A 14229-nucleotide genomic window follows, 5' to 3' on the forward strand; every position below is an offset into this window, starting at 1 on the left:
CTGAATAAGGGAGGTAGGAGATGAATCTCTACGACCGATAACAGAGAACCTATGAAATAGATCTCCCGCGAGGAAAACCATTGCATTCAATAGGCGATACTCCCTTCACATCCCTCTGACATTCATTGTACTCTGAGAGGAATCAGGCTTCAAAATGCTGAGAAGCGCATAACATAGAAATCTAGCACAAACTTACTCCACCACCTCCATAGGAGGCAAAGTTTGTAAAACTGAATTGTGGGTGTGGTGAGGGGTGTATTTATAGGCATTTTGAGGTTTGGGAAACTTTGCCCCTCCTGGTAGGATTCTATATCCCATACGTCACTAGCTCATGGACTCTTGCCAATTACATGAAAGAAAGAAGGTTTTTCAGTAACTTGTAATGGCAGCGCTATGGAGAGTGCAATACCATTCATTTTTTTGTGTGTTATTTATACAACTGGTTTAGCGCAAAACTTGTAATCTTGGTGCATGTTTGCTGGAAAGGCCAATGGATAATTTAACGGTTGTTTGATAGAACGATTTGTTGGAGTTTGTTTAGTAAGCTTTTGGAGCATATTAGGTGTGATATCCCATGAACCTTGCTACAGTGGGTATTGAGGTATACAGCAATAATACTCTAAAAGTGAAAACACAAGCAATAAAAGTATCAGAAAATGGAAGGATCCTAAACATCAAAAATGTATATTTTTTTTAGAGATTGCTCCTATGTGATATGGTATCCACCAATTGACAATTTATTTTTCTACGTATTCAATTATTGTCACTTTAGGAGTCTCCTTGTTATGTGCCATTTTGTCCTGTTTGTATGGTCCCGAAGTGTCATATTATCCTGTAAATTTTACCTCACTGTTAATAATCTTCTGGCACTGAAAATACATTAAAGGGATATGAAACCCAATTGTTTTTCTTTCATGATTCAGATAGAACATGCAATTTTAAAACATCTTTCTAATTTACTCTTATTATCAATTTTTCCTCCTTCTCTTGGTATCTTTATATGAAGGTAAGCACCTGGGTAGCGCTTGCTGATTGGTGGCTACATTTAGCCACCAATCATCAAGCGCTACCCAGATTCTGAACAAAAAATGGACCGGCTCCTAAGCTTACATTCTTGATTTTTCAAATAAAGATACCAAGAGAAAGAAGAAAACTTGATAATAGGAGTAAATTAGAAAGTTGCTTAATATTGTATACCCTATCTGAATCATTAAAAGGAAAAAAAATGGGTTTCATATCCCTTTAAATATGTTATGTAATAATAATTTATTATTACTCTCTCTCTTGTTAAGTGTAGTTAGTCCACGGGTCATCCATTACTTATGGGATTATATCTCTTCCCCAACAGGAAGTTGCAAGAGGATCACCCAAGCAGATCTGCTATATAGCTCCTCCCCTCACATGTCATATCCAGTCATTCTCTTGCAAGCTAACTAAAGATAGGTTGTTGTGAGAGGGCTGTGGTGTTTTTAAACTTAGTTTATTTCTTCAATCAAAAGTTTGTTATTTTAAATGGCACCGGAGTGTGCTGTTTGTTCTCAGGCAGCATTAGAAGAAGAATCTGCCTGCATTTTCTATGATCTTAGCAGACGTAACTAAGATCCACTGGCTGTTCTCGCACATTCTGAGGAGTGAGGTAACTTCAGAAGAAGGGAATAGCATGCAGGGCCCCCCTGCAAACGAGGTATGTGCAGTAAATTATTTTTCTAAGCAATGGAATTGACTGAGAAATTACTGCTGATACCAATGTTATGTAAGTACAGCCTTAAATGCAGTGGTAGCGACTGGTATTAGGCTGAGGAGTGTGTGTACACTGAAGTATTTTTCTAGGGAATGGAATTTGACTCAGAAAATACTGTTAATACTGAAGTAATGTGTGAGCCTTAACTGCGGTAAAAGCGACTGGTAGCAGGCTTATTAATAACACTTCATAACTTTTAAAATGTATGTTCAAAATGTTTACTGGCATGTTAATCGTTTTTTGTGAGGTACTTGGTGATAAAATTTATTGGGGCATGATTTTTACCACATGGCTAACTTTTGTTTCTGTATAGAAACAGTTAACTGAGCTTCCCCACTGTGTAATATGAGTGGGAGGGGCCTATTTTAGCGCTTTTTTGAGCAGTAAAAATTCAGTCACAATCTTCCTACTTCATCCTCCATGATCCAGGACGTCTCTAGAGAGCTCAGGGGTCTTCAAAATTCATTTTGAGGGAGGTAATCAGTCACAGCAGACCTGTGACAGTGTGTTTGACTGTGATAAAAACGTTAATTATTAAATTGTTATCCGTTTTTGGGTATTAAGGGGTTAATCATCCATTTGCTGGTGGGTGCAATCCTTTGCTAACTTAATACATTTACTGTGAAAATTTGGTTGCTATAACTAATTTGGTTCATTGTTATTTCAACTGTGACAGCTTTTTGTGCTTCTTAAAGGCACAGTAGCGTTTTTTATATTGCTTGTAAATTTATTTGAAAAGTATTTTCCAAGCTTGCTAGTCTCATTGCTAGTCTGTTTAAACATGTCTGACACAGATGAATCTGTTTGTTCACTATGTATGAAGGCCAATGTGGAGCCCCATAGAAAATTGTGTACTAAATGCATTGATGTAACTTTGAATAAAAGTCAGTCTTTACATGCAAAGAAATTATCACCAGACAACGAGGGGGAAGTTATGCCGACTAACTCTCCTCACGTGTCAGTACCTTCGCCTCCCGCTCAGGAGGTGCGTGATTTTGAGGCACCAAGAACATCAGGGAGGCCCTTACAAATCACTTTGCAAGACATGGCTACTGTTATGACAGAAGTATTATCTAAATTGCCAGAATTAAGAGGCAAGCGTGATAGCTCTGGGTTAAGGACAGAGCGCGCTGATGATGTGAGAGCCATGTCCGATACTGCGTCACAATTTGCAGAACATGAAGACGGAGAGCTTCATTCTGTGGGTGACGGATCTGATCCAGGGAGACTGGATTCAGAGATTTCTAATTTTAAATTTAAGCTTGAGAACCTCCGCATATTGCTAGGGGAGGTATTAGCGGCTCTGAATGATTGTAACACGGTTGCAATTCCAGAAAAATTATGTAGGTTGGATAGATACTACGCGGTACCGGTGTGTACTGACGTGTTTCCTATACCTAAAAGGCTTACAGAGATTATTAGCAAGGAGTGGGATAGACCCGGTGTGCCTTTTTCCCCTCCTCCCATATTTAGGAAAATGTTTCCTATAGACCCCACCACACGAGACTTATGGCAGACGGTCCCTAAGGTGGAGGGAGCGGTTTCTACTTTAGCTAAGCGTACCACTATCCCGATGGAGGATAGTTGTGCTTTTTCAGATCCAATGGATAAAAAATTAGAAGGTTACCTTAAGAAAATGTTTGTTCAACAAGGTTTTATCTTACAACCCCTTGCATGCATTGCGCCTGTCACTGCTGCGGCGGCATTCTGGTTTGAGTCTCTGGAAGAGGCCATTCGCACAGCTCCATTGGATGAAATTATGAACAAGCTTAAAGCACTTAAGCTAGCTAACGCATTTGTTTCTGATGCCGTCGTACATTTAACCAAACTTACGGCTAAGAACTCCGGATTTGCCATCCAAGCGCGCAGAGCGCTATGGCTTAAATCCTGGTCAGCTGACGTGACTTCTAAATCTAAATTGCTTAATATTCCTTTCAAAGGGCAGACCTTATTCGGGCCCGGCTTGAAAGAAATTATCGCTGACATTACGGGAGGTAAGGGCCATGCTCTACCTCAGGACAGGGCCAAATCAAAGGCCAAACAGTCTAATTTTCGTGCCTTTCGTAACCTCAAGGCAGGAGCAGCATCAACTTCCTCCGCTCCAAAACAGGAAGGAGCTGTTGCTCGTTACAGACAGGGCTGGAAAACTAACCAGTCCTGGAACAAGGGCAAGCAGGCCAGAAAACCTGCTGCTGCCCCTAAGACAGCATGAAGCGAGGGCCCCCTATCCGGAAACGGATCTAGTGGGGGGCAGACTATCTCTCTTCGCCCAGGCTTGGGCAAGAGATGTCCAGGATCCCTGGGCGTTGGAGATCATATCTCAGGGATATCTTCTGGACTTCAAAGCTTCTCCTCCACAAGGGAGATTTCATCTTTCAAGGTTATCAGCAAACCAAATAAAGAAAGAGGCGTTTCTACGCTGTGTACAAGACCTCTTACTAATGGGAATAATCCACCCGGTTCCGCGAACGAAACACGGGCAGGGATTCTATTCAAATCTGTTTGTGGTTCCCAAGAAAGAGGGAACCTTCAGACCAATTTTGGACTTAAAGATCCTAAACAAATTCCTAAGAGTTCCATCATTCAAAATGGAAACTATTCGAACCATCCTACCCATGATCCAAGAGGGTCAGTACATGACCACTGTGGACTTAAAGGATGCCTACCTTCACATACCGATTCACAAGGATCATTATCGGTACCTAAGATTTGCCTTCCTATACAGGCATTAACAGTTTGTAGCTCTTCCCTTCGGGTTAGCTACAGCTCCAAGAATCTTTACAAAGGTTCTGAGCTCACTTCTGGCGGTACTAAGACCGCGAGGCATAGCGGTGGCTCCGTACCTAGACGACATCCTGATACAAGCGTCAAGTTTTCAAACTGCCAAGTCTCATACAGAGATAGTTCTGGCATTTCTGAGATCGCATGGGTGGAAGGTGAACAAGGGTTCCCTTCCTAGGGACTCTTATAGATTCTGTAGAGATGAAAATTTTCTTGACGGAGGCCAGGTTATCAAAACTTCTAAATGCTTGCCGTGCACTTCATTCCATTCCACACCCGTCAGTAGCTCAGTGCATGGAAGTAATCGGCTTAATGGTAGCGGCAATGGACATAGTACCATTTGCGCAACTGCATCTCAGACCGCTGCAATTGTGCATGCTAACTCAGTGGAATGGGGATTATTCAGATTTGTCCCCCCTACTAAATCTGGATCAAGAGACCAGAGATTCTCTTCTATGGTGGCTTTCTCGGCCCCACCTGTCCAAGGGGATGACCTTTCGCAGGCCAGATTGGACAATTGTAACAACAGACGCCAGCCTTCTAGGTTGGGGCGCAGTCTGGAACTCCCTGAAGGCTCAGGGATCATGGACTCAGGAGGAGAAACTTCTCCCAATAAATATTCTGGAATTGAGAGCGATATTCAATGCTCTTCTAGCTTGGCCTCAGTTAGCAACACTGAGGTTCATCAGATTTCAGTCGGACAACATCACGACTGTGGCTTACATCAATCATCAAGGGGGAACCAGGAGTTCCCTAGCGATGTTGGAAGTCTCAAAGATAATTAGCTGGGCAGAGTCTCACTCTTGCCACCTGTCAGCAATCTACATCCCAGGCGTGGAGAACTGGGAGGCGGATTTTCTAAGTCGCCAGACTTTTCATCCGGGGGAGTGGGAACTTCATCCGGAGGTCTTCGCTCAACTGATTCATCGTTGGGGCGAACCAGATCTGGATCTCATGGCGTCTCGCCAGAACGCCAAGCTTCCTCATTACGGATCCAGGTCCAGGGACCCGGGAGCGGCGCTGATAGATGCTCTAGCAGCCCCTTGGGTTTTCCAGATGGCTTATGTATTTCCACCGTTTCCGCTGCTGCCTCGACTGATTGCCAAGATCAAACAGGAGAGAGCATCAGTGATTCTGATAGCGCCTGCGTGGCCACGCAGGACCTGGTATGCAGACCTAGTGGACATGTCGTCCTGTCCACCATGGTCTCTGCCTCTGAGGCAGGACCTTCTAATTCAGGGTCCTTTCAACCATCCAAATATAATTTCTCTGAGGCTGACTGCATGGAGATTGAACGCTTGATTCTATCAAAGCGTGGCTTCTCGGAGTCGGTTATTGATACCCTAATACAGGCTAGGAAACCTGTTACCAGAAGAATTTACCATAAGATATGGAGTAAATATTTGTATTGGTGCGAATCCAAGAGTTACTCATGGAGTAAGGTTAGGATTCCTAGGATATTGTCTTTTCTACAAGAGGGTTTAGAAAAGGGCTTATCCGCTAGTTCGTTAAAAGGACAGATTTCTGCTCTGTCTATTCTTCTACACAAGCGTCTGGCAGAAATTCCAGACGTTCAGGCTTTTTGTCAGGCTTTGGCTAGGATTAAGCCTGTGTTTAAGTCTGTTGCTCCGCCGTGGAGCTTAAACTTAGTTCTTAATGTCCTGCAAGGCGTTCCATTTGAACCCCTTCATTCCATTGATATTAAGCTGTTATCTTGGAAAGTTCTGTTTTTGATGGCTATTTCCTCGGCTCGAAGAGTCTCTGAGTTATCTGCCTTACATTGTGATTCTCCTTATCTGATTTTTCATTCAGACAAGGTAGTTCTGCGTACTAAACCTGGGTTCTTACCTAAGGTAGTTTCTAACAGGAATATCAATCAAGAGATTGTTGTTCCATCATTGTGTCCTAACCCTTCTTCAAAGAAGGAACGACTTTTGCATAATCTGGACGTAGTCCGTGCCCTGAAGTTCTATTTGCAGGCAACTAAAGATTTTCGTCAAACTTCTTCCCTGTTTGTCGTTTACTCTGGACAGAGGAGAGGTCAAAAGGCTTCGGCCACCGCTTCGTAGCATAATACGTTTAGCCTATGAGACTGCTGGACAGCAGCCTCCTGAAAGAATTACAGCTCATTCTACTAGAGCTGTGGCTTCCACCTGGGCCTTTAAAAATGAGGCTTCTGTTGAACAGATTTGCAAGGCTGCGACTTGGTCTTCACTTCACACTTTTTCAAAGTTTTACAAATTTGACACTTTTGCTTCTTCGGAGGCTATTTTTGGGAGAAAGGTACTTCAGGCAGTGGTTCCCTCCGTTTAAAGTTCCTGCCTTGTCCCTCCCTTCATCCGTGTACTTTAGCTTTGGTATTAGTATCCCATAAGTAATGGATGACCCGTGGACTGAATACACTTAACAAGAGAAAACATAATTTATGCTTACCTGATAAATTTATTTCTCTTGTAGTGTAGTCAGTCCACGGCCCGCCCTGTCTTTTAAGGCAGTTCAAATTTTTTTAATTTAACTCCAGACACCACTGCACCCTATGGTTTCTTCTTTCTCGTCTTGTTTCGGTCGAATGACTGGATATGACATGTGAGGGGAGGAGCTATATAGCAGATCTGCTTGGGTGATCCTCTTGCAACTTCCTGTTGGGGAAGAGATATAATCCCATAAGTAATGGATGACCCGTGGACTGACTACACTACAAGAGAAATAAATTTATCAGGTAAGCATAAATTATGTTTTTGTTATAAAAAAAACAAAAAAAAACGAGCATCATTTTATTTAGAAACTTTGTGTTTTCTAAATATTTATTTATGATTTTCAGAGAGGCTACTACAGAAGAGAGGGCAATTTTTATTAAAGCTTAAAAACATAGAAGATATTATCTATTATATGTGCACATATATTACTATATAACCATGATGTTCTTGAATTAAAAAAAAAAAAGTGGTTTACACGTCAAGAAAAGATTTTGCAGAATAAGATTGTATTAAAAAGGCCATTCTATTGAGAACAATGTGTTTGAGGTGAAATCACATTAAGGGGCCGAATTATCAATGTGCAGACGGACATGATCTGCTGTAGCGGTCATGTCCGCCACACATCGATAAATGCCGACAGCATACGCTGTCTGCATTTATCATTGCACAAACATACCTCCCCCTGCAGATTCGGCCGCTAGCAGGGGGTGTTAATCAACCCGGTCGTATCTGATCGGACTGATTGCTGTCAGAGGTGGCGGACGAGTTAAGGAGCAGCGGTCTTAAGACCGCTGCTTCTTAACTCCTTTTTACGGCAGTTGGGGCCGATTGACTGCTTGATAAATCGTCCCCTAAGGGTGAACACGTGGAATATCCAATGTTCACAGAGGACATGACTTCCATACAAACAAGCTTTGGTGTAAACTGTGGAGGAGTGATCAGGGTTGGCTGCGTCCACCATTAATGGGAAGTTGAACCTGTTTTGTATAGCACACCATTGTTGGTGATTTTTAAGACTTGCATGTAGTTTTAACACTAGAGATGATGCATGACTCGGCTGCGTGATCACTGCTACTGACTTGATCAGCTGCCATTTCTGATCAGGACCAGCAGTTCTCTGTGGCTCCTAAATGGCACATATGGCTAGATAACAAGTGGAGCACAAAATATAGCGCAGTATACATTATCTTTTGTGCCACCACGCATATTACAATATTTTAACTAAAGCATTTTTTGAAGGATAGCATTGGGATTGCTATTAGCACACTGTTTGTGCTTGTAATACAAGTGGTGAGTTAATCATTTCACACAAGCGCAATCCAAACTACCGCTATAAAATGTAGTGCTTTTAAAGACCTTAAGTAAATCATTTTTATTATTAATAGTACAGCACAGAACTACATGAAGAGATCCACTACCTGCACTATCGACTTAGTGATTGAGCAATATCCAACATGAATTGTACTGGGCGCCCTATAGATTATGTGAGGGATTTAATACATGTGACATGTAGATGCTAGCGTGCCCTAAATTAGCACTTGATTGATAAAAAGTAACTTTGGACTTTGAGAGCAAAAATAGAGTTGCTATTGATTGCAAAAAGCTGAATTTCGAATATCACAACCACCTTAACATGTTCCCCCAGACTTCAATGGTGTGTAAAAAGTAGAAAAAAAAACTAACACCCTTACTCGCACACAAACCCGATCGCATTTTCTCAAGTGCGCTAACCCGACATGAAATATTAATATTTTACATTCCACTGTTCTTCACATGGAAGAACATGTTCTATTTATTCATAAGTACACATACATATATATATATACAGTGGGGCAAAAAAGTATTTAGTCAGCCACCAATTGTGCAAGTTCTCCCACTTAAGAAGATGAGAGAGGTCTGTCATGTTCATCATAGGTATACCTCAACTATGAGAGAAAAAATGTGGAAACAAATCCAGACAATCACATTGTCTGATTTTGAAAGAATTTATTTGCATATTATGGTGGAAAATAAGTATTTGGTCACCTACAAACAAGCAAGATTTCTGGCTCTCACAGACCTGTATCTTCTTCTTTAAGAGGCTCCTCTGTCCTCCACTCATTACCTGTATTAATGGCACCTGTTTGAACTTGTTATCAGTATAAAAGACACCTGTCCACAACCTCAAACAGTCACACTCCAAACTCCACTATTGTGAAGACCAAAGAGCTGTCGAAGGTCATCAGAAACAAAATTGTAGACCTTCACCAGGCTGGGAAGACTGAATCTGCAATAGGCAAGCAGCTTGGTGTGAAGAAATCAACTGTGGGAGCAATAATTAGAAAATGGAAGACATACAAGACCACTGATAATCTCCCTCGATCTGGGGCTCCACGCAAGATCTCACCCCGTGGGGTCAAAATGATCACAAGAACGGTGAGCAAACATCCCAGAACCACACAGGGGGACCTAGTGAATGACCTGCAGAGGTAGGACCAACGTAACAAAGGCTACCATCAGTAACACACTATGCCGCCAGGGAATCAGATCCTGCAGTGCCAGACGTGTCCCCCTGCTTAAGCCAGTACATGTCCGGTCCCATCTAAAGTATGCTAGAGAGCATTTGGATGATCCATAAGTGGATTGGGAGAATGTCATATGGTCAGATGAAACCAAAGTAGAAGTGTTTGGTAGAAACACAACTTGTGTTTGGAGGAGAGAGAATGCTGAGTTGCAACCAAAGAACACCATACCTACTGTGAAGCATGGGGGTGGCAACATCATGCTTTGGGGCTGTTTCTCTGCAAAGGGGACAGGACGACTGATCCGTGTACATGAAAGAATGAATGGGGCCATGTATCGGGAAATTTTGAGTGCAAACCTCCTTCCATCAGCAAGGGCATTGAAGATGAAACATGGCTGGGTCTTTCAGCATGACAATGATCCCAAACACACCGCCTGGGCAATGAAGGAGTGGCTTCGTAAGAAGCATTTCAAGGTCCTGGAGTGGCCTAGCCAGTCTCCAGATCTCAACCCCATAGAAAATCTTTGGAGGAAGTTGAAAGTTGTTGCCCAGCGACAGCCCCAAAACATCCCTGCTCTAGAGGACATCTGCATGAAGGAATGGGCCAACATACCAGCAACAGTGTGTGACAACCTTGTGAAGACTTACAGAAAAAGTTTGACCTCTGTCATTGCCAACAAAGGATATATAACAAAGTATTGAGAGGAACTTTTGATATTGACCAAATACTTATTTTCCACCATAATTTGCAAATAAATTCTTTCCAAATCATACAATGTGATTGTCTGGATTTGTTTCCACATTTTGTCTCTCATAGTTGAGGTATACCTATGATGAAAATTACAGGCCTCTCTCATCTTCTTAAGTGGGAGAACTTGCACAATTGGTGGCTGACTAAATACTTTTTTGCCCCACTGTGTATATATATATATATATATATATATATATATATATATATATATATATATATATATACACACTGTATATATGTGTGTGTGTGTGTGAATATCTATTTATAAATACTTAGAACATATTCCCCTAAAATATTTACAGCAAATACATAGTTAAACACTTTATTAAAAATGAATATTGCATAAATATGATTTTTCAGGTTTACAATTTATATATATACTAGTCCTAAAGCCTGTGTACACGGGCCATTTTTTGCAATACAGCGGTCCCACCCCTTGCTCTCTTTCTCTCACCCCTCTCTCTCTCCCCCCTCTCTTTTGCTATCTCTCTCTACCCCCTCTCTTTTGCTCTCTCCCCCTTTCTCTTTTGCCGTCTCTCTCCCCCTTTCTCTTTTGCCGTCTCTCTCCCCCTTTCTCTTTTGCCGTCTCTCTCCCCCTTTCTCTTTTGCCGTCTCTCTCCCCCTCTCTCTTTTGCCGTCTCTCTCCCCCGCTCTCTTTTGCCGTCTCTCTCCTCCTCTCTCTTTTGCCGTCTCTCTCTCTATCCCCCCTCTTCTGCTCTCTCTATTCACCCTCTTCTGTTCTCTCTATCCCCCCTCTTTAGAGCTCTCTGTCTCTCGGCAGCCCGACATCTGGCCCCGCCCAGCTCCGCCCGTGTCACGCCTGGCCCCATCCGCGCCACGTCCGCCCCTGCCCACGTCACGTCCGGCCAAGCCCATGTTGCACCCGCCCGGCCATGCCCACTCCACCAGACGCCAGGTCAGTTGGAAGGCCAGGTGTGTTTGTCTTTGCGCGCAGTCTCTACTGCGCATGACATCTTCGGACAAACACACTTGGCCTTTTATTATTTAGGATATATTTTTTTATTTTATTTTTTATTTATTTATTTGACAGTGTTCTTATGAAGGTAACTGTACTTTTAAATATAATTTTGATGTATTTTGTGCAACTTTTTTGTTGAGCCCTGGCGTGTGTTAAATTCAATTAAGCTCAAGCAAACACGTATACTTTCAACTCGTAATACGCGCACAAAGACCCGCGATAAACCCCTTCTCGCAAACGCACAACACTTGTAATCTAGCCCTATATAGGGAGCATGCAGGTTGACAAGGTACATTTTAGTTCTAAAATTATTTAACTGCACTAAAATATTAAGTGCCTTCTAGGTAAAATCCATGTTTTGTGTAGATCCCAGGTATCCCCTGAAAGGTTATATACTGTGCACTGTGGTTGCTCTACATAATCTCCTTACCTCAAACAAAAAAAAAGAAAAAATGTTACTAAAGGGAAAATAATGTAAAACAGAAGTTGCAGGGCTGTAAGTTTAATGATAATTGTTATGCAAATATAGCACCTACATATTTTTTTAAATTAGTGCATTTTCCCATTCTTATTATTATTTCATTCACTCTACTCATTCATAAAAAAATAGACCAAAGCACTTAATCCAAAAATTTACATTGGTATTACTGCTTGTATGGTTTAAATACGTCAATTTAGTCAGGGGTCTTAAAATGGTTCAGTCACAGTGGTTAGTGTATCACTGAATTGCTCAATAAAAGAGTTTGCACTTCTGCTCATAAAAAATACAAAACCAAATTGGTTTTCTAATAAATTCTTATTATTTGTCTGCATCCCTGTTTGGCATAGACTTCACTTTAACTCGTCTGTCAGCCAAGGGGTTAAAGGGACATTCCAGTCAAAATCTTAATGCACATAGATTAATTACATCTTTGCATAGAAAGATATTTGCAATATACATGTATTAGCAAAAATGCTTCTAGTAAAAGTTATCACTGTTTTAGTGTTAACATTTTTCTCTGCACGTGCATGTGAAGCATAGCTAGATATTGTCACTGCACCCACATTTTAAATAAGGCAGCTGCTCAGATCATCACTGGGGCTTGTATCATGTCAGCAATTAACAAATAGAGTCATTACCAGATGGTACAAGCATCTTAGGCTCTCTGAGCAAGTACTGTGTTTAAAATGCTGGTGCACGGTGCATACCTAAATACACTTTTGAAACAGCGATAGCTTTTATGAGAAGCATTTTTGCTAATGCATATATATTACAAAATTGCTTCTGCTCAATATCAAAATGCACCCATGTGGTTTCCAATTTTGGCTGGAATATCCCTTTAATGTAGGCTGTACTATCATGTAGTGGCACTATGTTTATCTAGAGCAGAAAATGTCCACCTGTCTTCTCCATATTATATTCTCCAACCTTTTTATAGTGCAACCATGCACATTACAAGAAAATGGCTATATATTTTATCCAAACCATCCTAAGATGAGACATTTTCTTTTAGTTAAAGGATAGTATAGGGATTACTATTAACGCCCTTTTTGTGCTTGTATTACAAGTGGTGAGTTAAGTGTTGCACACAAGCGCAATCCCAAACTACCGCTATAAAATGTAGCACTTTTAAAGACCTGAAGTAAACCATTATTATTATTAATAGTATAGCACGGAACTATATATCCACCTGTCTTTCCATATTATATTCTCCAACCTTTTTATAGTTAAAATTAGAGCACACTAAAACACCACATAAGCTTAATATATTTGGCAAAGTTCTAACCTTAATATATTCAGTTTACCTCTTCGATTCACTGTGTTTTTCACCAGTGTTAGAATTCTGGGTGTACTAAATTATTCAATTAACTTGTTTATCAGCAGGCAGCTTTGTGAGTAAACATGGCTTCATCACTCTAAGAATCAGTCTAGATTCTCCTTGAAAAACATGGGCGCCAATTCTTAATTCACAGTAATCGTTCAAGGCTGCCTTCATTTTGACTTTGGCCATACCGGATTTTCCATTGATCTACATATGACAGAGTCTACAGTGATTCAGAATAGCTGTTAAGTCTTCAAGTTTCCATAAATGTTTTTGTCTTTCATACTGTGCAATGCAATAAAGTCCTTGCATAACGTTACCAAAACCCAACTAAAGTCTGTCTTACAAACATGGTGAAGTCTGGTTTTGTCTGGTAAAAATGATCAAGAGCTGGTTTTAACTGTAAAGGTAAATTGTTGCTGCTATCTTTTTCCTGAGCGCCTTGTCTCTTTGCCATTGCTCACTGGGTTGGGGGCACCAGTGAGAGAGTGGTTGGGTTGGCTTCGGGTTATGCGGCCACTGGTCTGATGAGGGGGAGGCGGCAGAGGCTGGTGTGTGGCAGGTCCTGAGCTATTATTGCCATTTCCATTGGGCAGATCAGAAGCTGAAAATTAGATGGGAAAACAAATGAATACATTTGCCCTGCCATTATTGTAGTATCCTCCTATTTTGCAACGCTAGATAATGCTTTTGTTAGCTGCTTGAAAACACCAGTACACCAATTTGAAGTTTAATATATCTGTTTTTGATAAATGTATTGAATGCTTTAAAGTTAGAGCGAACCTACTCAGCTTCTATTTTCAATAAAGAATATAAAACCAAAATAGTACATACTGCAGTAGCCATGAAAAACATTTCTACCCTAATAGGGAATTCTTATTTTTGAAGAGCTTTTAGTCCAACTGGGAAAGTATAATATTTAACATCGGCATTAAAAGGATTTAACATTGAATACTCAACTATTACATTTAACATTAAACACTTAAGCATCCACAATAATAAGATAAAGTTTGAGACAGCCAAAAGTCACATTTGCCCATTACCTTATAAAAATAAATGAAACTTTATGATTGCGCTATGCATAGCATGGATGATTCATAGATTCCATTTCAGAAGTGTTTCCCAAATTAATACAGAGGAATTGCAACAAATCCTAAGAAACCAATAACACATTGTCTGTAATAGCTTTTCATTG

At 40.9% G+C, this 14229-nt stretch overlaps 1 protein-coding gene across 3 annotated transcripts in view; it reads right to left on the reverse strand.

The window, feature by feature from the left end:
- Positions 1-11718: 11718 nt before the first annotated feature.
- The window catches only part of NABP2 (nucleic acid binding protein 2), a 31864-nt gene continuing 29353 nt past the window's right edge, over positions 11719-14229 (reverse strand). For all 3 annotated transcript variants that reach the window (XM_053708100.1, XM_053708102.1, XM_053708101.1), the window contains exon 7: positions 11719-13638. In XM_053708100.1, the coding sequence (XP_053564075.1) occupies positions 13457-13638 (182 nt within the window). In that variant the 3' untranslated portion in view covers positions 11719-13456. The remainder of the gene's footprint in view (positions 13639-14229) is intronic.

Source organism: Bombina bombina, chromosome 3 (genome assembly GCF_027579735.1).
Source record: "Bombina bombina isolate aBomBom1 chromosome 3, aBomBom1.pri, whole genome shotgun sequence".
Lineage (NCBI taxonomy): Eukaryota > Metazoa > Chordata > Amphibia > Anura > Bombinatoridae > Bombina > Bombina bombina.